Raw genomic sequence first — 25,991 nt, 5'->3', positions numbered from 1 at the left:
CAGCAGGGAGGCTTGTACACCACAGGTCATCGCATGACCTGGTACTCACAGTGCAAAAACAGGCACTCAAAGAATATTCCTCACTTTGGCACTCTTGTCTGCTTAACTGTGACTTGTCAGGGTCCTAATGACTCCATCTGAAAGCCTCCCTGGAGCATTCTGGAGCTTGTGAAAGGTGAGATTGCGGCTAAATTCAGCCCCAGACCCAACACCATGACCGCGCTCCTCCTAGGAAGGCCGTGGCGAATGAAAGGGGACCCTGAGCGCTGACAGCTGTGGTCCAACATAAGTGAAAAGCACCAGCTATGACTTCCAGTACTAACCTGACCACCCGCTGGAAACAGAAGCCGCCTTGTTTGCAAATGGCCAGTAAGGACAGATAAGAGCTGGCACCATTGTGTGCAGCAAACGCGTTTTCAGTCAGTGGAGCCCTGCGGAGTGATGCAAACAATTATTGCACTGATTACCGCGTCATCAGTCGCAGAGCTCGCTTCACTCACTCATCCTGTGGCCTCATCTTCCTTCTCTCCGTTTCTCATGCTCTTGCACATCACCAACAGAACAGCCTTATTTCGCAAGCCAAAGGTTCCCTCTTCAGAATGAAACCTTCTGCTTTTACAGGCTGAGTTAAGCCTCTTCAAAACACACAATTACAGCTCGTTGGGATGTGTCTGAAAACAGAGTTTCTTGGCAGAAGTAGGTGGTTGAAATACGAGGGGTTTTGAATGCAAAGCAAATATTTCCTCCAGACAAAGAGGAAAGATGACCCATCCAATGTTCTGAGGCATTCAAAGAGGAAGGATGCAGCCTCTGGAAACACATGAGGAGCGAGACATGTGGACCTGGAAAAAAACACCGAGGGAGAAAAGCTAATCTGGGTTCAGAAGTATGGACAGCCATACCCTGAGAAAAAGCCGAAGAGCAAGTCATATTCTGCCAGAAGATTTGAATTTGTGAGCAGGTTATGTGTTTTATTTGCTTTTTTTTAAAAAAAAATCTTTCTGGGTATAGAAATCCTGGCTTGATAAGCATTTTCTCCTCCTTATTATAGCAATCAACGAAACCCTGATTTCTGATGAGCTGCTGTTATCAGAAGGGTGACACCCAGCACGAGCCTCCCCTTTCCTCTTAGGAGCAGCTGTGACAGCAGGTTCCGTGTGCCCTCCCTCCTGCACAGCCCGGAGAGCCGCAGCAGGGGCCGCTTGGTGGAGCAGCCCCGGTCTGCGTGGCCGGCAGGGTGATCCAGCCAGCTGCTCCTGCTCTCCTCACACCCACATGAAAAGGAGGGCAGTGGGCGCCACCATCCCGCAGCGGGTGCCCACACCAGGGGCTGTGGCACCCTACAGCGCTGCACTACCCACTTCGCATCCAAGTTGCCATCAATTCCAACACACTAACCACATCAGTTACATCCAGGTCATGTTGCCAAACTTTTCTTTGCAACCGTGTCAGCATTTAAGAGCAATAGCCAAACCAATCAGAGAGCTACACCAGCAGCAAGAGCCTCACTACAACCTGTAACTATAGCAGGGTATGTTTGTCAGCACAGCTACGAAAGCCCAAGGAAGGAGTGCTGAAACACTCGCCGCCCAACACTGCTGTGCCAGCACAGCTTTTAAAGGCAGACCAAACCTGAAAACGTACATTTTCACTGAGAACTGAGGAGCGCAGCGCAATCAGTCATTCGCCTGCTGCTAGGCACGGGAGGAAATCTGCTGCTGCTTCGCTACGCGAGGCTGTTTGAGGTCAATGAGAATTCCTCTTGTGCCTGCAGTGGTAGTTTGGCTCATGCCTGTACGAGCAGTCTCCAAATGTTTGCAGAAAACATTCTAACTATGAAATGCAAAACCTCTGTCATTTCATACCTGAAGGGAATCATCATCATGGAGGAGTAAGCTGCACATCTAAGAGTGATGAGAAATGCAAGACTCATTCGATCCAATGAAGGAAATATGGCTGAGGGTAAATTTTCAATTATTTAAGCTAATAAACTATGGAAGAGCTGTTCAAAGGGTGCTTTTTGATTGTCAGTTTGAATTTGTTACCTATTTATGAATCCTCCATACAAGGAGATAATCTCATTGACCATCAATTGTATTTCTTTTCTAACAGAGTTATCTGTAATTCTGTTCTTCAATTCAGAAATTTCACAAACCCATACTTAGGTACATTCTTGCTAAATCAGAAATATCAGCGTATCAGAGTACTTTTAGCAATGAAACATGTTCCCAGCCTAGAACACCCAAAGAACACCTTTTTGGCCCAGGAAAAAACATCTTCTCAGCACAATATTCTCTGTTGCCACATGGTACATCTGAAGATGATGAAAAATCCCAGGTATTTTTATAGGGCATAGCATAGGCATTCTCTTGAAAGCTGTAAGGAAATGACTGCTAGATAGATTAGTGCTAAATTGAATGGCACTGTTAAGAACACAGAGTTTTCACTGTTCTTATCGCTGTTTGATAGCATTTGTGAAATTCAGCCGAAATCCCTTTTGCCCTTGTCCTGGGAATTTGTGACTTCCTCTAGCAAAGAAAACAATGATTAACAGAGTGCAACACCTCTCTAAACCTTCTATGACTTTTTTTTTTTTTGGCTCCAGTTTCCTGCAAAATTTCACAATCCCCTGTCTCACTCAGTCTAATTAATGGCTTGCACTCTGTCACATGGATTCTTTGAAAAGGGGGTAGCATGATGGTGGGCCAGCAATATTGACAGAAGGATAGAGAAATCTCTCAAGAACCTTACAAGAAAGCATATATCCCCTTCTACCTCTGCAGACAGAGTAAGAAATTTCTGGCAAGGAGAACTAAGTTATGAGCCCTCTTAATGGTGTAGCACCGGGAAGAAAAACATGACGACATCAAACTGCATCCAGTAAGCAACAGAGCAGCATTATTCAAATTGCTCTCAATAAAAACACCCTCAACCCCACTTGTACCAGTGCTGCCTGTGAATAACTATTCCAAAAGGGCTGGGCTCTTCCTATGAATCTGAAAGTCATTTCCAGTACCGCCAAGCCCTGGAGTAACAGCTGGAGCATTAGCAAATAGCTGAGAAAACCATGGTAATTGTGTAGGCTGAAGGAAAATATACTTGGGAAGAGGAAATAGCAGACAAAATCTTTCACAACCTCACAGCCTTCTGTGGAAACTCCCCACCTTTGAGCAGCCCTGGCGCTGGCTCTGTCATGTGTTTACTTAAGCTCACAGGTACTGATATTATAAACCAGGATTTCCCCTTTTTAAGCCTTTCTCAGAAAGCACCCATCCCTTTCAAAAAACAAAAACCGAAAGCCATTAATTTAACTATGTGAAAGTGGCAAACAGTGAGGGTGCAGGGACAGAGTATCCTCAGTGCTGTCTTCACGCTGCCCAAGCCGCATGTGCAAACGCACGTGCAGATGCCCTGCGGGACACGCTGCAGCACTGACATTCAGCATGTGGGATGAGGGCCAGCACCAAAAGAAACAGCTTCACACTAATTTCTTCTTCTTTTCTTTTTTTCTTCTTTTTTTTTTTTTTCAAATTAACATTTGTCAAATTTGGATGGAAGCCCAAGCTGCAAAATTTGGATGAAAAATTCAAAGAGCACAGAAGCTGTAAATGTTCACATGCAGGCTCTCGATTCATGCCTAGCCCTATTTATATGTCAGGCAGAGATGACTTAATTGCTGCTACTGTAACGCATAGTAATATCCATGGTAATTTTTTGTATGTCTCAGAGCAGGGCAGAGATACCACATTATGAGGTGCAGGGGGACTTCGGAGCAGCAGCAACCCTTGGTAACGCATTGCTGGCCTCACTCTGAAGCTCTGGGCAGCACGTGCAGACAAAGCTGGCAACTGAGGACATTCCCCTGGCCACACATTTCCAAAAACCAAGCCTCAGCTCCTGTTAGGGGCACATATGGGCCTAAACTATGACAACCCCCATGGCAAGGATGAGGACTGTAGAAAATCTTAGGTGAGGATTCTAAGTGTTGTAGGAAATAATGTGATTTAATGTGGCACCTGCTTCCTGCACTGATCCAGCAGTGGAAGTAGAATCATAGAATCCCAGAACACTTAAGGTTGGAAGGGACCTCTAGGGGTCATCTAGTCCAACCCCCTGCACACGCAGGGTCACCTAGAGCACGTGGCACAGGACTGCGTCCAAGTGGGTTTGGAAGATCTCCAGAGAAGGAGACTCCACAACCTCTCTGGGCAGCCTGTTCCAGGGCTCTGTCACCTTCACTGTTAAAAAATTTTTCCTCAAGTTCCTGTGGAACTTTGGATGCTTCAGTTTCTGGCTGTTTCCCCTAGTTCTACCAGTGGCCACCAGTGAAAAGAGGCCAGCACCATCCTCCTCACTGCCTCCCTTGAGGTACTTATAGACACTGATCAGCTCTCCTCTCAGCCTTCTCTTCTCCAGGCTGAACAGGCCCAGCTCTCTCAGTCTCTAATTATTAATATCCACCTAGATAAATGCTTTTGTATTTTTAGAATGTCTCATGCCAGATGCCCTTGCTCTCCTCACAGTTTCAAGGAACGTGGTGTAGCCACTTGCCTTGGTCAAATGGCTTTCAAAGCAGGGGCAAGTGAGTTTTCCGTTCCATGCTACTGTTCCTTTCACAAATGCTGTTCTTCACTAGATGAAAATTAAGGGCCACATATCACTGTTATGACAACAGCAGTGTCATAGTTTGATGCAGGGCAATGCAGTTTCAGACAGTTCTATGAAAAATAATTACATAGAATTAGCATACAGTATTTCAGAATTACTTTGGCATAAAGAACACTAACTTCCTTTCTTAATATCTTTTTACCACATTATAGTTTTTTTTTTTTTTTTTTTTTTTTTTAAGGAGAGTCTTGATTTACGTAAGGGAAGGCTTTTTTAATTTTGTTTGTTGTATTAACACAAAGGAGGTTTTTTGGGGGGAAAGAATTTCCATAAACGGCATTTAAATGGCGCAACATTTGCAATCCAAAAGCATCTGTGAGCTTTTGCAGGCAATGCAGAAAGGATTGCTATATCCTAAACTGAAATAAACCTACTGTTAAAGCAAATATGCAGTAGCAACACCACCTTACAAAGGGAACATGAATAATAACTTTTCTAATTTAAGAAGAATGTGGGAGGATAGAGGTAGGCAGCAAAAAAAGGTTGAAAATTGATTTCCAGTGTGATTCATAGAGATTTTTGGCAGCTGCTTACACAGGTAAATTATAATATTGAGCATTTACATTTAGCTTTTCACTTACTAAAATCTGGTGGGGGGTTGTTTTTGTTTTGGTCGGGGGGAGGAAGTTGTGTTTTGCAAATGAAATCGTGAAGTACAAAGGTGAGAAACTTGCACCTCTGGTGCTGACTGCCTGTAGGTCTTGGCTTCTGCACAGGACAGATCCACTGTTTCTACCAAATACTGCCGACCTGACCTCCCTGCAAGATGAATGGAGTTTCCTACAGAAGTTAGGGGAGGAATTTGGTACGACTGGAATTGTGACAATTTTGTCTATGGCTTACAAAGAGTGCTAATCCAAAGGATGTACTAGTAATTAATAAGGCTTGTTCTTCACTCCAGACCCCTTCGTTACCTTATGACCACTTCCTACTTCACGTTTACCAAGAGAGCTCCCTGTTGCCATTACGTTTCACACACCCTCTCCCTACATTTTTATTCTCATTCTATATTACACGTCTAGACTCAGCAACATTTCTGCCTGACAGAGATTAGGTATTAGGTGTTCTGACACAGTGACAGAAGTCTGGAGTAATCCCAATGAAGCCAATGGGACTCTGCTACGTGCTCCAAATGAAAGCAGCATTTGACTCAATGCTAACACAAAGTGATTGTGAAACCGGTGATCATACCAAAAAGTAGAACAGAAAGACAGCAGTGAACTCCAAAGAGCAATTTTCACATTTTGGGGCCTTTGTGTAGGCTTCCCTTTTATTGTCTCTGTCACAAGCAATGTAAAAATAAAAATAATTACAAAAAAGAAAAAAAATCCATGTCAGAGGACTACTCAAAGGAGTGGGCATTCATAAAATTGTGTAGGGCTCAGCTGCAAGCTCTGGTGCACAATCTTGGTGCACTAAGATTGTCCCAGCACTAGTGCTGTGTCGTCCCCTGCAACTACTGTCCAGTTTCTGCCTTGCACCTTTGTCCTTACAGAAACGTAACAGTGAAGTTACTTACGTTACCCAAGCATCAAAGTCAGAATAAATTTAAGGCTTGACTACAAATACTTGGGAATATATGTCCAATAGTGATATATGCAGAGCCCTTCCTGTTTCATCCTAATTGTGAATTATCATAAATACTCAAAATTTCAGGGAAATATAGACAGATAAGCTTCAGACTGAAACATTACATATCCACTCACCATAGCGTTACACAAAGTGCCACCCTATGCGTAAGCCAAAACCAAACAGGACAGGGAACAGAGCTCATGCTTCATGTGAATGCTGGATGCAGTGAACACTGGATCACACTTTACTGATCATACACACGAAAATTTTCCTGGAGTCATACGGCTAACCAGGGATTGCCTTTCAACCATAGTCTGATTTTCAGTGGAGCCCAGTGAATTGAACTCAGCATCTAAGATTAGTATGATCAGCTCATAAACTTCAAGTGGAAGAAACAACTTACCTCGTCTTGGAGCTGAAATCATACTTGACCCAGGCTTTTAGAGAGGGTAATGATGTATTATTGCAACATCAACAGTTAAATACTTTATATTAAGTATATGTAAATGGCAATAATAGACATTTTAAATTCCTTTCAAGTCCTCTGCAAGCAATTTTCTTTTAGCACTGTAGAATATCTAATTGGCTTTAAAGATTAGAGGCTGTGTCTGTAAAATTCCATACACTTCCCTGCTACTTAACATTCTACAATGAAGTAGATGGGTTCATTAATAAGAATTTATTATTACATTTGTAAGAGATCTGCAGTAAATCTTTAAAGCAAAAACTAAACATGGGTCCATGTCGAGCCTAAAGTGTGCATAATACTATATAAAAGTGCACAACAAACGTGTTTAAAAATATAAAAACAAATAAATAAACCCCAAAACAAACAAAATAGAAAAACAAAAGGAAAAAATCAAAAATAACAGAAAAGCTAATGATGGAAAACTGTATTTTGGGCAAACCAAGTCAGGTACAAGCCATTTTAATAGACACCTACTGTGGTTTCTGGAATCACTGTTGCATGCATATCCCTAGTCATATTTGATTTCTCTTTTAGCTTTGACTGGAGTAAGGTGTGTTCCATTACACCAATTCGTATGTCCATCTGAAGAGTTTCTTGCTTCAGTTTTGTTAAGGCCTGTTTAATCTTCACTAGAGGAGCTGTTCCAAAAGAAACAAACAAGAAAGATGAATAGTGCATCTGTCAGCTGACTTAGCACAAAAAGCATTATTTTCTTATAATTCACTCCCTAAAATTGAAGGGTTCAATGAACAAAAGGGCATCCTATTCTAGAGCCATGACCATACTGATACATCACATTTAATAGGCAAGATACTTTAAAGATGGAAACAGGCAGTGACAATTTTCCCGTCTTCTTGACATCTTGGATCTGCATGAAGATGTGCATAATAGGTTTGCAGAATATACTAGAATGAGGATAGGTTTGTCAATGATGCATTTTGCTCAGTTGTAGGCCTCATTCTCATACCTGACTTGAGGTTTGGTAGAGAATGGAAGACACCTTCAATAGGAGGTGTCTGACCAGCAAGAAAGCTATTAAAATGCGTGTAATTTCTAATCATAGAATCATAGAATGCTTAAGGTTGGAAGGGACCTCTAAAGGTCATCTAGTCCAGCCCCCCTGCACACGCAGGGTCACCTAGAGCACGTGGCACAGGACTGCGTCCAAGCGGGTTTGGAAGATCTCCAGAGAAGGAGACTCCACAACCTCTCTGGGCAGCCTGTTCCAGGGCTCTGTCACCCTCACTGTTAAGAAATTTTTCGTTAAGTTCCTGTGGAACTTCTGGTGCTTCAGTTTGTGGCCATTACCTCTAGTTCTGTTGGTGGCCACCACTGAAACAAGAGGCCAGCACCATCCTCCTCACTCCCTCCCTTGAGGTACTTATAGACACTGATTAGATCCCCTCTCAGCCTTCTCTTCTCCAGGCTGAACAGGCCCAGCTCCCTCAGCCTCTCCTCATAGGGCAGATGTTCCAGGCCCCTGATCATCCTCATAGCCCTGTGCTGGACTCTCTCCAGCAGCTCCACATCCCTCTTGTACTGTGGAGCCCAGAACTGGACACAATACTCCAGATGCGGCCTCACCAGGGCTGAGTAGAGGGGCAGGATCACCTCCCTCGAACTGCTGGAGACGCTCTTCTTAATGCACCCCAGGATCCCATTGGCCTTCTTGGCCACGAGGGCACACTGCTGCCTTATGGTCAACTTATCATCCACCATGACACCCAGGTCCCTCTCTGCAGAGCTGGGTGTCATCCCTCACTTCGAACTAGTATCATCCCAGAGATGCTGCTGCATCATGTTGATCCTTATGATTTTAGGCTTGGGGTTCCTGGATCCCAATTCCTTGGCCTTGCCAGAATACAGAAAGGGTGTTGCAAGATAGCCAAGTGGCTCCTTCACAGTGAGGTGACAGCGTGCAAAATTTACTTGTAAAACAAGAACTGGGAATATTTAAGTAAATTAGCTGTAGTGGTTACAGCTAAATACAGATACAACCTGCATATTTCACCATAGTGTTACGTGCAGCAATTTGTTTCTGCATTCACACTCCTCAGAGTTGGAACAGAATCCTTTAGTCAGAAAAAGGTAAGCCATCAAACCCCAAGTCTAGGAACAACTAACTCAATTAGCTACATAGTATTAAATATTGCAAAAGTCCATCATAATCACCAGAATAAACTTTCTGACTCCAACTAGCCTTAGCAGGGAGCCTAAGAGCTACTGCCAGTAATAACTGGAGAATTACTGGCCCTGAACCTGTAAATGTGTAAAGTGCTTGCAGTAAGTTAACAATTATTCAAATCAGACCCCGATGAGTTTTGTCTTAGATTTTACAGGTAATTTGCCAAGGGAGCAAATGTTGGTGTCCCTAATTTCTACAGACCTACGTAACCTTTTGAAAGATGTTAAGACTGCTAATTTGCTTAGCGACTTTTAAAAAATTTATTATCGATATAGTTTAGATTAGTCCCTCACACTGACTGCTTGTTTTTCTTTAACAGAGGACCAATTACATATCTGTCACTGGGACAGCAAGTTTTTTTTTTTTTTTTGAGGCAAGAACCATACTTACCACCATCAGTCATGCTGCTTCCTTTCTCTTCCATTTCCTGCTTTACTCTCTCCAATACTTCCGTAATCTTAAATTAGAGAAGATTTTCTTAATTAAACCAGATGAATGTCAACTTAAAAAAAAAAAAAAACCTCCTGAATGACTGCCTTTGTTTAAAACAATAGAAGTCCATCTTAATTGTTGTATACAAAGAAGCATTCTTTTTTTCAACTACGATGAAAATGTTACTAAGCTTCAAGTCAAGGTGGTAAAAAACATGGCAAGAATTGTAATGCTGGTCAAGCAACATGACCTTGCCGAGAACCTGCACTCCCCAAACAGCATGAGCAGCAGTGCAAGTGTCGCGGTGCAGAGCCACGGGATCCCCCGTCGGCCGAGATTCCCCAAACCACCACCACACCTGCCCTCCTCCTGGGATCCGGAGAGCTGAGGCAGCCCACGGGGGAACCCCGAGAAAGGGCACAGCAGGAAAAGGCAAAGGAGCAGCAAGGTCTGCTGGCGTGGGTACGGCTGTGGGCAATGCGTGTATGAAGAATAAAACATATTACAGCACTGGCTGCCAACCAGTTTGCCCTTACAGATGATGGAGAACAGCAACTATGTAGTTTTAAACTACATTCAAGTTAATTATTTAATATATTTGGCTATAACATAAAAATGAAAAGGCTTTTAAGGCTTCAGTGAGCCTTTTCAATTAAGGCCAAAAAACCCACGCCACTCCATTTTTATTGCATACTTACATTGTTATCCATATTGCCTAGAGGGCTAAGATTTAATCACATCCTTGACGGAGAGTCTGTGGTAATTTCCACTGAGTCTAGTTTAGTTCAGATATGCAGCGCTGTATTAACCTAGTTCAAAGTCTACCAACCTGTAACATTTTTCTTTACTAATCTGCCAACAATTTCCAAAGCATAAAAAATTAAACCTGATATCATCATAAACTACTCTATTTTACAAAATTACCATTTGGAGAGTGAAATAGAAAGAACTCTAATTCTGCAGAAAGAAATCTTTCAAAGATTTTTTTTTGTTACGCTTTATGGTGATTACCAACTTAAAGTCTCAAGTATTATTTACTATTTCCAACAGTTCTTATAGTACCATCTATTATGTGACTATTTCATATATTAGCATCTAATAAAGTATACTTTTCAAATCCAAACAACATAACTGTTAAAAAAGTTCTAAACTGGACAAAGGATTTAGCTACTTGGAAATCTGGAAGTAAATACAAATGAAAAATCTATGAAACTCAAAATCTTGAGGTAACTGGGAATCTGCGTGTTTTGTTGTTTTTGTTACTTGTCACATACATGGATAAAACAAATGAACAAAAACTGTAAAATCAGAAAATAAAATCCTAAGTAGTAGCATAATTTCACTGGCACCAAAAAGTTACTATTTGGTCAAATAACATTTCATACACTTGGAAGGTAAAAATTTCTTATTTCTTGTGTTCATTATTAACAAAAGTAAGAGCTAAGGTTTTCTTCTTCTAAAGACTGTATAGGTGTGACTGAATTAATTAATAGGAGAAAGGCTACAACACACAAAACATCTACCCTATTTAACAAACTGGGGAGACTGGGTAAGCTTGCCCAAACTAACAAGTTAAAAATCAATGGCAGCCCAGGATAAAAATTCAGGTATTGGACTAGACCACTTTCACTTAAAAAAAAAAAAAAAAAAAAACACTAAGCCTCAACAGCAGAACATATCTGGAAAAAAAAACCCCTAAGTTTATAAAACTGCAAATGCTAAACATCAATTCTGAAATTTATTTTAAAATAAGAAAAATACAAATTATGTATAGATGTGTTTTACCTCTGAAAGCACTTTAATCCTTTCAGTTACTCCTCCACTTCCCTCCTGGTACTTCTCTTTAGCCTGGAAAGAAGCAAGTTTTTTTTTTACTGTAATAGTAGAGCTGAAGAGGTACAAGCGTATAGTCAGAGAATTTGTAATACCAGGACTTGTCGTCGTGGGTCACAAACCCGGAAGTTCTCCACAGACTATCAGTGACTTAACAACACACACGAGCCCGAGTTTGAAACATCAAATGTTTTACAAATTGTAACAGGATCCTGAATAAGATTTTACAAATCCTATCCAGTTTTACAAATTGTAACAGCCCTAATGCATACGCAGTAAGAAGAAGGTTTTCCCAATTATACATGAGGAAACAAACACAGAGAAGAACTGTCAGAATGGAGACTGAATCTAATACTGAAAACCAGAATACTCTCTCCAATAGTAAATTACTCTCTTGAAGATTCAGTTTATGACTCAAAGAAGATATAAGCTGCTGTTGCTTTAGCTGCAAGCAAATCAAAAAATACTGCTGCAGCAATCTTTTTTCACGAGTTACAAAAATAATTTTGAAAATATTTCACATAATCTGAATTTATGCTGGCAGTCATTGTACAGTGAACCCTCTCTTCCCAACCCCAGATATCTGGGGATCTAAAGGAGAGACCAAAAATCATCAGGCATCATCATGCATCAGCACCACATTTTTGCTTGGTTTATAGAGCAGAATGAGTTCACATAGCAAAGTCACACACAGGTGATCCCAGTCTATTAACTGAGGCAGGTAACAGTCACACTCAGGGGTCCTAACTGGAAAATTACAAAGCTGCTCAAAAACTAAATGAAGGAAAGTGGTAATCGGAGTGCTTTGTGCAAATTAGCACAAGTAATCAATATAAGAGATGAATGCTGGACTGACACTGTAGTTTTTCCATTCCTCACAGATGCATAACTTCACAGGGAAAGCAGAACTAGCAATTTACTGGCAGCTCAAGATTGGCAACACATTTACATAACATTCACATGAAAAACCTTCACATTCCTTTGCAGAATAGCTGAACAAAAATGGCCAATTCAGCTTAACAACCATGTAATTTGACAGCAAATCAATTCTTCCCATGTCTTACATGCAACAGCAGAATTCACAGAAAACACGCCCAGTTCTCCTGTGCCTGCAGCCCTACTTAATAGCAAGTTACTAGAAGAGAAGGCATCGCAACGGGTCTGCGCATCACCTCGCTCAACAAGGCTTGCGCCGAGCGGTATTCTTGAACCAAGTGCTCCAGCTGATTGTTGATGTACTTTTCCCTGCTGTTGATCTTCTCCAATGTTCTGCTGATTTCGTTCTGAAGTTTGTCAAGGTAACCCTAGAAAATCATATTCTGTGGGCTGACAGTATACAAATAACATGTAAAGAACATTAAAATGATGTTGTAATTCAGAAAGGATATGGAATTCTACAAGTGAGAGAAAAACAGCACAGTACATGTTTAGCCAAAGAATTATTCCCTGATGTCATCTGTTCTGAAATGCAAAACCCAACGCAAAAATGCATACTTCAGGCTGTAATGATTTTATCATTTCTCCCCCCAAATTAATTACAAATTTCACCATCAATAAGTTATTTTAACGGCAGCATTTGACATGCTTTTTTTTTCTTCATTTTAAAGAAACTGTTATTCAGATTCTATTCTATTCTGTACTCAGGATGCACTTATGCTAATTATATGCTAATGAACTGTTATATCCCTGTTAATCCTCAAATATAAATTTACTTCCCACAAGATCTCTTTTGCCAGTCCCACTGTACTTAACTGTCATTATTGAATACTTCCTTCTCAGTTGTACAGCATTATCTTAAGTAAGACAATTTTCAATATAGCTCTAAATGCATATGGAGTAGGAGAGAAAATAAAAACACTGTCACAGCAGCGGAATGTTTAGCATATGTAAGACATACCTTAGTTTCTTTCAAAGCAGATTCAATTCCATCCTTATGCTGATGCATTTGATCTACATGGATCCTCCAATCCTACAAAAAGATGCCACAAAATAAAAGATAAGTAAAATGCAGCTTTATCCTTCACCATTTGCTAAAGAAAGGCTGCTAAGCAACTCAGGCTCAGTCCTCTTGTGGTATGAACTGCTATGTTCATATTCAGAGGCACTTGCTTAATATGACAGTTAATAAATCTCCTAAACACTACAATGTTATGCTGAGATCTAGAAATAAATGTTGACATGCTCACAGATAGGACAGCAGTTGTGCTTTCTAGAGTCTGGTCTTCATGGAAGTGTTTCTGCTAAAAACACTCCAGGCACAAATACTGAAAATATTGATTGTGGCTCTGCTAGCTCAGCTTATGCTTAGCGAGAGAAAAACAAGCGTTTTGAATGTCCGAGGCCTACAAATTCCAGAAGCATCAGATCTTCCTTTTCTAGTTAAATCTTACTGTTATTAGGAGAAGGAATTAAAAAAAGAAAGAAAGCTGCAGCAACACCTAAATGTACTTTCAATAGTGGGACAAAGCTAGAAGGGAGAGAAATTATTTGCAGCTGCTAGGTCACAGGAAACATACATAGAGTCAGGGATGGGGGAAGAAGAAAGGGGCTGTTTTAACTTGACTAGGTAGCCATTTTTTACTTTGAAATCAATTCTAGTTTCAATACTAATGAGAAGTTTTCACTTCTCAGTTTAGACTTTTACATCTCCAAAACCCAGAGCACCGCTGCAGGCAGTACGTGGAGTTCAGAAGGAAGCAGAGAAGCAGCACTGCACAATTAATGTTATTCCATATTGTGTTTCTGACCACTAAAAAGATTTTAAATCTTTTGGCAGTGTAATGGTCAAGGGGTTAACAAAATAAAGTGATGCTGATAAATCTCTATCACTGGAAATCAAAGTTTACCAGACTTCCTTGTAAAATAAGTACAGAACAGCAGCACATGGCAGCTGCATGCTGCATGAACATGTGCCTGCCTTTGATCACAAAGAGCTTCCCTGACTCAAAGACGCCTGCGTATAGGACATGCCCATAACTACCAAAGAGCTGGTCCTTCTGTCAGGAACCGGGCACACGTGAGCACCTCCAGCAGCTGTTCAGCCCAAGCGGCCTGCTCCATACAGGCGTGCAGCTGCTCACCAGTCTCCTCAGGAATTAAATAAAGGCTAAGAAAAGAAAATGTGCAGCAGATTCAAGATCCTTTTCTTGGTCTGATGACAATTGCTAGCAATTTGCCAAATGCTGGAGTTAAAGAGAAACAAGCACACGGAAACAATCAATTTGCTAACTCACTCTGTCAATCATAGAATCATTATGGTTGGAAAAGACCCTTAAGATCACCAAGTCCAACCATAAAGCCATCCCCACCCTGCCTGCTAAACCATGTCCCCAAGAGCCTCATCTACCCGTTTCTTGAACACTGCCAGGGACGGAGACTCCACCACTTCCCCGGGCTGCCTGTTCCAGGGCTTGACTACATTTCTACTGCACTCTGTTAAACAATTACCCTCCTGATATGACATATGCATGCACAGTGGAGGAAACTGATATGATGCTTTTCTTTATAGAAAGAAGAAACTAGAATAAATATGCTTTTCCCGTTATTTCTGAAAGCACAGAAACTAGAGGAATACTCTTTTCATGATCATTTTGACTTATTTCTTGAAATCAAGAGACAGTACATTAAAATGAGAGCTAGTAAAACTCAGTTCCCACAATGGCTTTAATTTTCACTGTACGCATTTATCAGGCTTTCACTTCTTAACATGGGAATGCAGTATCATGTTCTCTGTTACAGGTGAGCTTGCTGAAGACCAGGGAAAAGTAGCCAAAACCAGGAGTTTCTTCACATAGGAGAAGGCAGCATGGCGAAACACAGGCAAGCAATTTAACACACATTTGACAGCTCTGCCTTTTTTTCTTTTTTGGCAAGATCAATTATCTTTCATTGACTTCTGCATCACTACTACAGATCGCTCCACTACTCTACCTGGGCTGCCACAAATAAGCGGTTTCCATACGGCGCCCATCTGCGCAGGCGATACAAGCTCTTAGAAAGAGCGCTGGTGGTAATGCCAGAAAAAGGCACTAAACCTGGAATGACCAAAGGCAGGTGTCTACATCTGCACTCCTCATTCTAGATAATTGGACTGGATTATGGAGGAAAAAAAAAATCCAGGAAAGGATAAATTTCATCTTGAGGTAGTTCTCCATCTAGACGAGCAAAATCAGTCCTAAGAGCATTCCTTTCTTTTTGCTGAATAAAAGGAGAGCCCATGATGACTAGAGCAGACACACAGACCTATTTTATTGCCATTTAAAGTTCAGCGAGATGCATTCCATACAACCAACTTTTTGTGCGGCTGATGAATAAAACAGCTGCACATTAAGAAGCTCCTCAGTTATCTTTCAGGAAGACCTATTAATAGATGCTTCTTCTGAGGGGAGAATCAGAAGTATGAATCCACCAGAAACACTTATGATTCAAGGAGTTTCCACTGATTCAGGTAAATGCATGAAAATCAGGTGCCCTGCTAGTAGCAGAAAAAAATAAAAATTATATAATATTGGAAAAAACCCTACTGTCAAGTATTTCTTGTAGAAATAAAGCAAACAACAAAGGTTGTGAAATCACAGCCTTGGAGAAGTTTATTACCTAGAAGACTACTAATAACAATAATACTATCAAAATTCTGGGCATGACAAAAAAAAAAAACAAAAAGAGAATAAATGTAAACAAAAATGTAACCAGCACTGCTGATTCAAATTACACTTCACCAAAGGTACTTGCACAAATCCTGTGTCACACACCTTATTGTCAGTCCTGACTGTAACCTTCAGCTGTGGAAGAACACGTTCCACTTCCAGGTTCCACTCTGCTGCATCTGTTGTGGACTCCAAGATCTCTTCTTGCTTTGCAGAATCACTTATGTCCTGCATTAAAATGAAACAAAACAAGTTTTACACGAGAGATGATCATTATACATAGAGTGAAAACTGTTAGAAATCACATTACAATGCTCTACAGAGTTCATAGCAGTAATGCACTTATATCCAGAAAAATCCAGAACTACAGATAGAACTGAATTTTTAACTTCTTTCTTTGAATTCATAAAAGATTAGGAATTGAAATAATAAGCATCTTTTCTGAACACATGTAGAATTTAGAGGAAATGCATAGGATAAGAAATTACAACAGATTTCAAGAATAACGGAAAAATAAAAAAAATACAGTTAAGAAACTAATGCCGTATTTCTCTAACAGTTTCTGCAAAAATTTCTTGCAAATGTTTCCAGCGCTCTTGTAGAGAAATTATTTTAGACACTGTTTGTATATTTTTCTTTTAAAATAAGCTACTTGATTTCAGTTGGAGTATTTTTTATGTTTAGACTATACAAGTATTTTCAGACTTAGCTCTAGCATGCCTAAGTTGGAGCTAAAATGTAAGATCTCTCAAGAGAGGTCTGATGAGTAACAACTTACTGATTTGTAAGTTTGTGCCTTTAGAACATTCAGATCGATGAAATTTTCTTCGTTGTCTGACTCTTCTTCCTTAAGAAAAGTTGCAAAATAAGACTTCAGTACTTACCACAATCTTTCTTCAAAATTTTTATTTTTCTGGAGCACAGAAAAAGGGATATTAAATTCCAAATATCTGAACAAAACAAAACATGTAATTTTTGAAAATGGAACTTGCATTCCTCTTTGAGGACACACAGCATGTACCACATAGCTGGTACGAATAGACAGAAGGAAGCTATTTCACATTGCCCTTGAGGTGCTGCAGGACTAAAAACCAACCAAACAAAAAGCATGACGTGGGCCATTACCAAAAGTTACAGCACCACAGGGCTTGCTTACACCAAAATTTTACACTAAAATTTTGCCTTTAAAAGAAGTAGAAACAGCCAGATTTTCACACAGTAGTAGAGGTGCAGCATTATGGATTTAGATCTGCAGCATGGTGCTGCCTTGTATGGATGTCCAGAATGGCAATTTCCACTGTGCACTATTTTTTGTCCCTCCCATAATAACTGCAAGAAATCAATTTGCTTTCTTGTCCATGACTGAGCACTGGGCTGATGGTTTTGTAGAATTATCTGTTATAGCCTCAAGATGACATTTCTCAGTGATCGTGATCAGCTCAGAACCTATCACTGCATATGGAAAATTAAAGATGTTTTTTTCCTGTGTTACTCTCCATTTCTCTATGCTGAACTACACCTGCCATTTTTTCACCCATACACTGTCCCCTTGTGCTGCTTGACCTTCTGTAGTTCTTCTCAGTCAGTCCTGGTCTTTTTCTCTGAAGACGACTTTCATTATTCACCCTATTTCTAAACATTCTTGAATCCTACAATAGCACAGGTCTTTGTACAGAGACCTTCAGGACTTAATTAATGAAAACTTGGGAGCTGTGCCTTATCTAGTTTTTAACTTACAAGGACCACTTGCACTATGTTAGCTTATTTGCTTCTGGCAGATTTGGCCTTTAGCCCCTCAGTTCTATAAGGAATTAATGGTGACAAGAGCAGGGCTTTATTTTGCTGTACAATGCTTCTTTTGCTAAACAATCTGTTCTTGTGCAGCACATAGATGGAAGCATTACAGCACTGCTACCACAACAAAATAAAAGTGCAGTTATCAGAGCTGAAGACTAAAACTGAACAGATTTGGCTGGTCTAGCTACTGCTCACAAGGGAACCTAGACTTATGGTACAGAACTAAGCATATCCCTATCAGCCTCACCAATTTACTCAAAAGAAGCAAAAACAGAAAAACAATTGAGGAAGCTTTTCATTAGCTTTTAACCACTAGCAATCCTGATAAATTTAATTATGCATACAGGTAAAATATTCAGGACATATCAATATACTGGCAGCAAAAATGACTGGCACTAAGTTATTACAGCAGCATATAATTAAACCTTGTAGAAGCAACAGGGGCTCCAAAACGTGGCCATCTGCCTGGTATAAACCTAGCTTGGTGGTTTTAACGACATACAAATTTCAAAGATGCCACTGACACGTAGCTGTGAAAATCTTGGTCTCAGACACAATCTCAGAGCATACACATAGGTCCTCTGAAGGGTTTCACCTGTGCTTTAGTCATGTTTCTTCCCACTTCCCCATTTAAACCTTAGACCTTAACAAGACACAAGTAAGACCAAACATATGATTTTTCAAATTTAAAGCTTTTTGCCAGCAGTTTTAAGTTCTGAGGCATGTCAAGCACACAGTATAGAGTGCCTCTTCCTCAATATTATTCAGACTTTTCCTGTGGGGACTTCATAGCAAATTAAAATGCAACTAGACATTGACACCCACATCCCAGTATTTGCATACTGCATGAAATTTAAGAATGGGCTGGATTTTTTCTTGAGTAATAATAGTGAGGAAAAAAAAGCAGAAGGGAACACACTGGAGAAAACACTTCCTAAACAAAGTCAAATAAAGTGAACAGTGAGCAAAAATTCCTTCATAGGTGAGCAATGTTAAGTTAATAAAAACCAGTCAGGTAATCTTACCACAGCTTCCTCTTCCAGTTTATTAAGTGTTAGTTCTGCATCGTCTTCTGTTATTTCTTCTTCTTCTAGCTCTTCTGTTGGATACACTGGTCTGTAATATGTTCAAAGAACATCAGCTTTTATACACACTTAGTAAGATGCTATTCTGGAAATTGTTCCTCATCAAACAAAAGACTTAATGAGAAATATGGATGATACAGAGTATGACTAAACAGTGAGTAATCTCTCATACGTTTAAACAAATAAAATTATTATTCAGCCTCAATTTTTATTTATTTGAACTTAGTTTTCAAAGTGAGGGCTAGCTATTATCATAACCAGTACAGCACATTTGTACTGGAAAGACATATGGAGATTAATTTTTGATTCATTATCACTTCTGGACTAACTTCATAAAAATCAAGTGCAAGGCTGACCAACTCATTTTTGGTTTACTGACATCTAGGTACTAAATAGATACGACAGTAAAATATTTCCAAGGTAAAAATTACTTCACTATACCATGGCAAAACAGAAGGGATGGGATAACATAAAGATCACTTTTGAACAAATTTTCATATACTTAAAATTATTCTTCATCTAGTTTTTCCTGATATTTCTTTCAGATTAAATACTCGAAGTTACTGTAGTCCATTTGCAACATTATTCAAACAGTGGGCATGACTCCAACTGAACAGGTCAAGAATTCCACTACTGATCGATGGGACCTAAAGGGACATGTATAAGTTTCAACTCAACTGTCAAATTAGCAAACGACTATGTATAGTGGAATGAGAAAGAGTGGACATGTTTTAATTAGTGGACATTTTATTAATTAGTGGACATTTTATTATTTTAGCCTATTAATTATCCAAACCCATCCTTGACATCAATGCCATTAAACTGTGAGAATCTGTGTGAGGAATTCATCTGACTGGTTGTTTCAAGCTTAACCGAATTGGTTTTCAATCTCATGGAAATATCAAATAAAACATTTCCTGTTATTATCACATTTTGTCTGCCATTCTTTGCAATTGCAATTTACATTTGTTCATTGGAAAATGATGTATAAAGGAAGGAGTCTTAAATATGTGTATACAATATACCTTTTCCAGCTAAAGCCAGTGTATTTCAAGGCTTCTTCAGCTAAACAGTCAAGAACATAGCACGCTTGTTCTCCATAACCTGCCTTTAATTTTGAGGGAGGAAAATCCACAGGCCTTCCCTAAAATAGAGAGACAATGCTGTTTACTAATCGCTACTTGTCAATCAGGTTTTCCTATTAGGAAAATTATCAGATTTTTTATACTAAAACTGAAATGCCCACTTCATATGAAGAATTTTACAATATAATTCATATTCTTTCCCTGTGCAAGTCCAGTCAGGTAACAGAATGGAAAACAAGGCAAGGAATGGATGCATTGTAGAAATCTTAAAGTACCCAGGGAGAGGGTACCCACAGGGAGCTGGAGAGCCAGAAGCTGCAGAGGACCTGGATCTCCAAGCAGGTACATGTCATGCTGGCAAGGCAATAGACAGCAAAGGGGAAAGTAGCCATTGAGATTCAAACTGCAACTTTTCCACATTGCCTTGTTTGTTCCAGATTTATAGTTTATTATTGTCCTGCAGAATGAGCATCCTAGTAAGTTACAGTTTTATCCTATTAGTGAACAGTGTACTTATCATTTAGAAGTGTACCACAGAATAATCTTCCGTAAGATCATATTCCAAGCATTTTACCTTATTTAAATTTTGATTTTTTTATTCAACTGTACATTGAAGAGTAGCCCCTGTCCCCCCAGTAGATATACCCTCCTGACCTTAAGTTTTTTTTAACTACTGAAAAAAAAAAAAAAAAAAAGATAGCTCTGGGCAGTTTATGCAAACAAATTATGAGCCCAGTTCTAGGGCATTTTCTTTACTATATCATTGATGCAGGTACTGTTACAAACTTCCAATTAGCTAATTAACATCACACAAGCTGATAGATGGGAAAAAGTTTGTTGTTCAGTCTTTGGCAATATACTCAGGAGAAAGTGTGATTACTGTTATTTCTGAAGGTGATGCACATACTTGAAACTCACTTGGAAATACAGCAGTTAAACACTTACAAAGGATCGCAGTTCTGAGAGTATTTTTGATATTATTGCATTGGGATCATCATACTCTTGTGGTTGCTCGAAGGGATGTCCTGCTTTAGTGATCAGCCAAGCAGCAAGCGTACAAAACATAAAGAACTGTTCACCAGGATTAGTGGGCAGTGCAAAGTAGTGCCTGTTTAAAAAGGGGAAAAATAGTAAATAAAGATGTTTTGCATTCCCGAAACAATTCTAACAGTAAAGGTCAGCACAAGCTAGGAAAGGGCTTTCATTGACTGACCTCTGAATGAGTGAGCCACCTGAACTAAATGTAGGATGACTATTTTCACACATGGCCACAGCAAAGTAATTTTGCTACATGCAACTCAGTTGCCTTCTCCTTTAATGAAGCTATTAGTCAACAGCAGACTTAGAAACAAATGGAAACTTGGTTCTCCTCCTCCCTTCCGGCAGGATTAGGCAGCCTCAGATGAGGACAATCGAATTAACTTTTCCATACAAAACCAAGCAGCTCCTCTGATTTGCCCAAATAGTCTTGAAATGAATTGAGCTCAATTTTGTTCCCATAAACCTTTAGGAATGCAGAATCCACTCCATCATTCCACAAAATGTCACCAAGCAATTAAGGTTTTGTGGAAAGGAGTCATTCAGATGTCGCTTTTGCATAACATAATGTATTTTAAAAAACACAAAGGAATCAAAACTCATAGATCCATAATCTCTAATACCTTGTAGTCCATGAATGGTTTAATCTTAGGCAGTTTTCACAAGGAAAGGGAGTTCTTGAAGTGCAAGAAGAAATTCAAATGTTAAACCATCCTAAGAGAAGGTTATTAAAATGGTCTAATAATTATTGACAAAGGCATACAGCAAATAATCAACTTTAAAAGCAATATAATCTACTGCTAAAGCTTTATACACTCGTGGCACCACAGAGGGGAAGACAGAGCAAATTTGACAAACCTAGATCCCTAGAGACGTGTCCTGTGTCTGCATACCGTCCTTGCCCACGCCATTACACCTAACAAACCCAACCCTCAGCTCCTTCCTTAACATCCCAAAGATTCTTCCTGACCACAGCAATGCATCCAGTTTCTTTTGCTCCAAAGCGCCCAGACTTCTTCCCCTTCCTATGTACTTCAACTAGCAGGTAAGCAAGGGGCAACTGACTCTAAGTGCATTAGGTCAGATCAGGGGCATGATTTTGAAGTATTTCTTCCAATCTGTTCCACCTGCCATCCTTTGGGTCACATTAGAGAGCAGAGTACACAAACTGGATGTATTTTAGATGAAAGTAAATTGAAAGACGTGGTCCAAAAGTAGATCTTAATGGGTTACAATAACAGTTTATTAAATGTCATTAGCAGAGAAATTTAGATTTTATTCTAGGAAATAGGAAAAGAATTTAAGTACTTAAAAGCTTTTATGTTTTTGTTGTATTTATGTATTCTCACATCTATCTTAATTTCTACTGTATGCACTCCATCTCCCTCATTCTCTTTAAAAGTCTTAATAAATGTGCTGTGACTGGCACTACCATCTAAATTGAAACAGCAGGGTTTTTTAAAATCTAAAGTGTTAATTAATGGTGGTATGCCAGAGCTATGAATAGACAATATTTATAAATCAGTCTTAATAGCAATCCTTCACCTCTGATTCCCAGCCTCCTGACACTGTATATTTTAAACATAGCAAACAATTTAAAAACCCAAACCACCACGGTGAACGTGTGTTCGCCTTCGCTAATATCATTTCTGTCTCCTAATAACACCTGGTGAGATCATTTACATGATATACACAAAAAGATCTGTGCAAGATCTGTGGGATAGTTTTAATACAGTCCAAAAGACAAACTGAGTAGAGGGGGAAAAAAAACAAAAAGGCAGCTGAAGTGGTATTAAATATAGGCGTTTCTTTCTAGTAACATTCGGATTCAATATGCACATTGTTACTGTGCATATTTGTGCCACATTTTGACAGCTTCCAAAGCAAACAAGCAGTCTCACAGAATCACAGAATGGTTGAGGTTGGAAGGGACCTCTAGAGGTCATCTAGCTCAAGCAGGGACACCTAGAGCATGTGGCACAGGGTGGCATCCAGGAGGGTTTGGAAGATCTCCAGAGAAGGAGACTCCACAACCTCTCTGGGCAGCCTGTTCCAGGGCTCTGTCACCCTCACAGGAAAGAAGTTCTTCCTCACATGGAGGTGGAACTTCCTGTGTTTCAACTTACACCTGTTTCCCCTTGTCCTGTCACCGGCCACCACAGAGAAGAGCCTGGCCCCATCCTCCCTACAATCACCCCTCGGGTATTTGAACATGTTGATGAAATCTCCTCTCAGCCTTCTCTTCTCTAGACTGAACAGGCCCAGTTTGCTTAGTCTTTCCTCATATGACAAGAGCTCCAGTCCCTTAATCATCTTTGTGGCTCTATGCTGGACCTTCTCTAGAAGCTCCATGTCCCACTTACATAGGGGAGCCCAGAACTGCACCCAATACTCCAGATGTGGCCTCACCAGAGCTGAGTAGAGGGGCAGGATACCTCCCTCGACCTGCTGGCAACGCTCCTCCTGATGCAGGCCAGGATCCCATTGGCCTTCTTGGCCACGAGGGCACATTGCTGACTTGTTGTCAGCCAGGGCTCCCAAATCCCTCTCCATGGAGCTGCTTTCCAGCAGGTCGACCCGTAATCTGTACTGATGCCTGGCATTATTCTTCCCCTGTGCAAGACCCTGCATTTGTCCTTGTTGAACTTCATGAGTTTTCTCTCTGCCCAGCTTTCCAACCTGTTCAAATCCCTCTGAATGGCTGCACAACCCTCTGAAGTGTCAGCCACTCCTCCCAGTCTGGTGCCATCTGCAAACTTCCTCAGGGTGCACTCTGTGCCCTCATCCAAATCATTGATGAACAGTCTACAAAGTTTTAAACTGAGAATTTCACATGATGCCTTCAACACCTGCTGCTAAAGCCTTAACCGAGTCCTGAAACTGAGACTCAGGAACCACAAGCACAACCCAGGTGCAACACACAGCCCTAACGAAGCCCTGAATTACCAGCCCTCCCCACCTCCCCGCCCAGCCTTGGGGTGCACAGGGCAAAAGGGCACCCACTCCCTCGACCGTCGGAGCCTTCATCTCGTGTGACAGGAGGAGGAGGAGGAGAAGGAGGTGCAGGGAGGAGGAAGAGGTGCCGCCGCCAGAGTGGAGACCCGGCTTTCCCTGGGCTGCGCCGGGCCGGGGCGCCGCCGCCAGGCCCGAACCTGGAGAGCGGCCGCATGTTGTGCCGCCGCAGCGCCTCCTCCTCGTAGCTGAGCAGCTTCAGCTTCTCCAGCACGTCCTCCATCAGCACGAACATGTGATAGGCCGCGCCGGGGCCGCGCTCCGCCGCCTCCTCGCCGCGCAGCTCCCGCCCGCCGCCTCCCGCCTCCTCCGCCATCTTCGCGGCTACCCGCCCGTCGCCAGGGCGACGCGCCCCACCAATCCCTTCCGCTCCCTTGCGGCGCCAGCCACCAATGGTGGCGAAGCGTGCCGGGCCGCGCACCCAATCAGCGCTCCGGCCCGCCCCGCGCCGGGGGGCGGGGTTCTTCACTTCCGCTCCGCGCCAGAGGTGGGGGCAGGAAACATGGCGGCCGCGCTCAACAACGTCAACGGGGGGTGGGGGGGAAAGCGGCGGTTGTTAAAAGCCCTTCGGAAAGCTCCAAATTTAATGCCCTTTCGCTCACCTGGGGCTGGGGGTACAGCCACCGTCCCACTGTTCCCATCACCCTGGTTTGGGGCGGAAATGCTCTGCTTCCCTCCCCGCCTTTTTTTCTTCTCTCCCCTCTTCTTCCCCTTTCTGCTTTTCTTTAAGTGATTGCAAGCCATTTTCCTTAATTTCAGTTATTTCACATGCCAGAAAGTCACTTTCTTCTGCTGATAATCGGCTAGTGAGGAGCTGCTATTGCCCAGATGAAATGATGTACCAGTGAGTTACTACTATTAAAGAGAAAAGGGGGGGAAAAATATCCAGTTCCCCAAGGCAGCCCCGTGTGCATAGTGCTGTCATTTGTCAAGAACTGTCATACTTGCCTTAACGTTTATGTCTTGTCTTACATTTAAGTCTTAAAAACTTCTGTCTTATGTTTGTTTTACATGTCTTATGTTTAATTTTATCAATTATTTGTGTGCAATGACCGTACAGAATTGACCTCTTGTTCCAAGAGTGAGATAGGGAACTTATTCATGAATAAAATTAAAGAGAATTGCCAGCCTTTCACTAGAGGTACAATACTTGTGCTCTGGTAGCGCGTGGTTGCTGTTGTATCATTGCAGCTAGTGGAAATCACGTGCTAGGCAATATTTCGTTTTTTATTCAGTTACGAGTTTGTAGGTGCGATTAAAATCTTGCTTCGGTTGAAGATTAAAAAACTTCCTTGTGCAACTCTACCTGCAGGTGAGGTAACTCAGGTAGGCAAAGGTGGGGCTTTGAGAGAACCAGGAAAGAGAGGCAGTTTCACAGCTCTGGAAGAGGAAGGTTTGTGTTCAGGGGGCAGGAATGTGCATGGAACACACACGCACAAGCTGTCTGCCTGTCTCCACGAAGCCCCTGCCTCGAAACACTTGGCATGAGTGAACTCCTGGGCTACTTGTGAAATCAGAGAAGGTAAATAAATAACTAAATGAATCAAATCTTAGTACTGTGACTCTGTTGTTGTAAACGCATGGGAGGGAGGAGCTATACACATATATTGAGGTAAAAGCAATATCTGACGTCCTCTTCCTAAGAAATGTGGGAGCCTTCTACCTGCGGGAGCTTTTCTCAACCACAGAGAGAAGGAGTTATATTTAGCTCCTAGAGCTTTAGCTGAGGGAAGGATTGATACTGCCTAAAATGGGTCCTGAATGTTTCCTAGGAAGACTCTGAAAAGCTAGTATTGTTTCTTTAAAATTTTCCGTGTTTAGTTTTCTTGTTTGCTTGCTGGTAAAACTACCAATCCTCTTGCGTTTCTGGTTCTCAGGAGTGTGTGTGTGCTTGAAACTTGCCGTTATTAAGTTACTTTAATAAGGAATAAATCAGAGTAATTTTTGCTTTTGTTTAACAGTGTTAGGAGAACGTTAAATACACAAGGCTGTTTCAAAAGGGTGAGCAAGAAAAGTTTATCAAACAGATTGGTCCCAGTAGCTGGATGATAAGGGAATGATCTGATCGGCCTGCTGGTCGAGTGCACAGTATACCATGATGCAATACACGGTGCTTCTTGCTAATATTACATAAACAAAATAAATAAACTGTTCTTTTCATTCAGTGGC

General features: G+C 41.1%; 1 protein-coding gene across 1 annotated transcript; it reads right to left on the bottom strand.

The window, feature by feature from the left end:
- Positions 1 to 7,099: 7,099 nt before the first annotated feature.
- Positions 7,100 to 24,154, bottom strand: IFT57 (intraflagellar transport 57). Its single transcript, XM_010223413.2, has 11 exons — positions 23,963 to 24,154; positions 20,718 to 20,880; positions 19,713 to 19,831; positions 18,628 to 18,718; positions 16,584 to 16,652; positions 15,911 to 16,033; positions 13,057 to 13,128; positions 12,332 to 12,463; positions 11,112 to 11,174; positions 9,285 to 9,351; positions 7,100 to 7,347 (listed from the first exon to the last, which is right to left on the bottom strand). Exons 1-11 carry the CDS (start codon positions 24,136 to 24,138, stop codon positions 7,169 to 7,171), a joined length of 1,254 nt encoding a protein of 417 aa, XP_010221715.2. The 5' UTR covers positions 24,139 to 24,154; the 3' UTR covers positions 7,100 to 7,168.
- Between the last annotated feature and the right edge of the window lie 1,837 nt (positions 24,155 to 25,991).

This window comes from Tinamus guttatus, unplaced genomic scaffold, assembly GCF_059628265.1.
Source record: "Tinamus guttatus ecotype Peru unplaced genomic scaffold, ASM5962826v1 Tinamus_guttatus_pri_ptg000035l, whole genome shotgun sequence".
NCBI lineage: Eukaryota > Metazoa > Chordata > Aves > Tinamiformes > Tinamidae > Tinamus > Tinamus guttatus.
The sequence above is the reverse complement of the archived record's forward strand: the minus strand, read 5'-3'. Positions and strand labels throughout refer to the sequence as shown.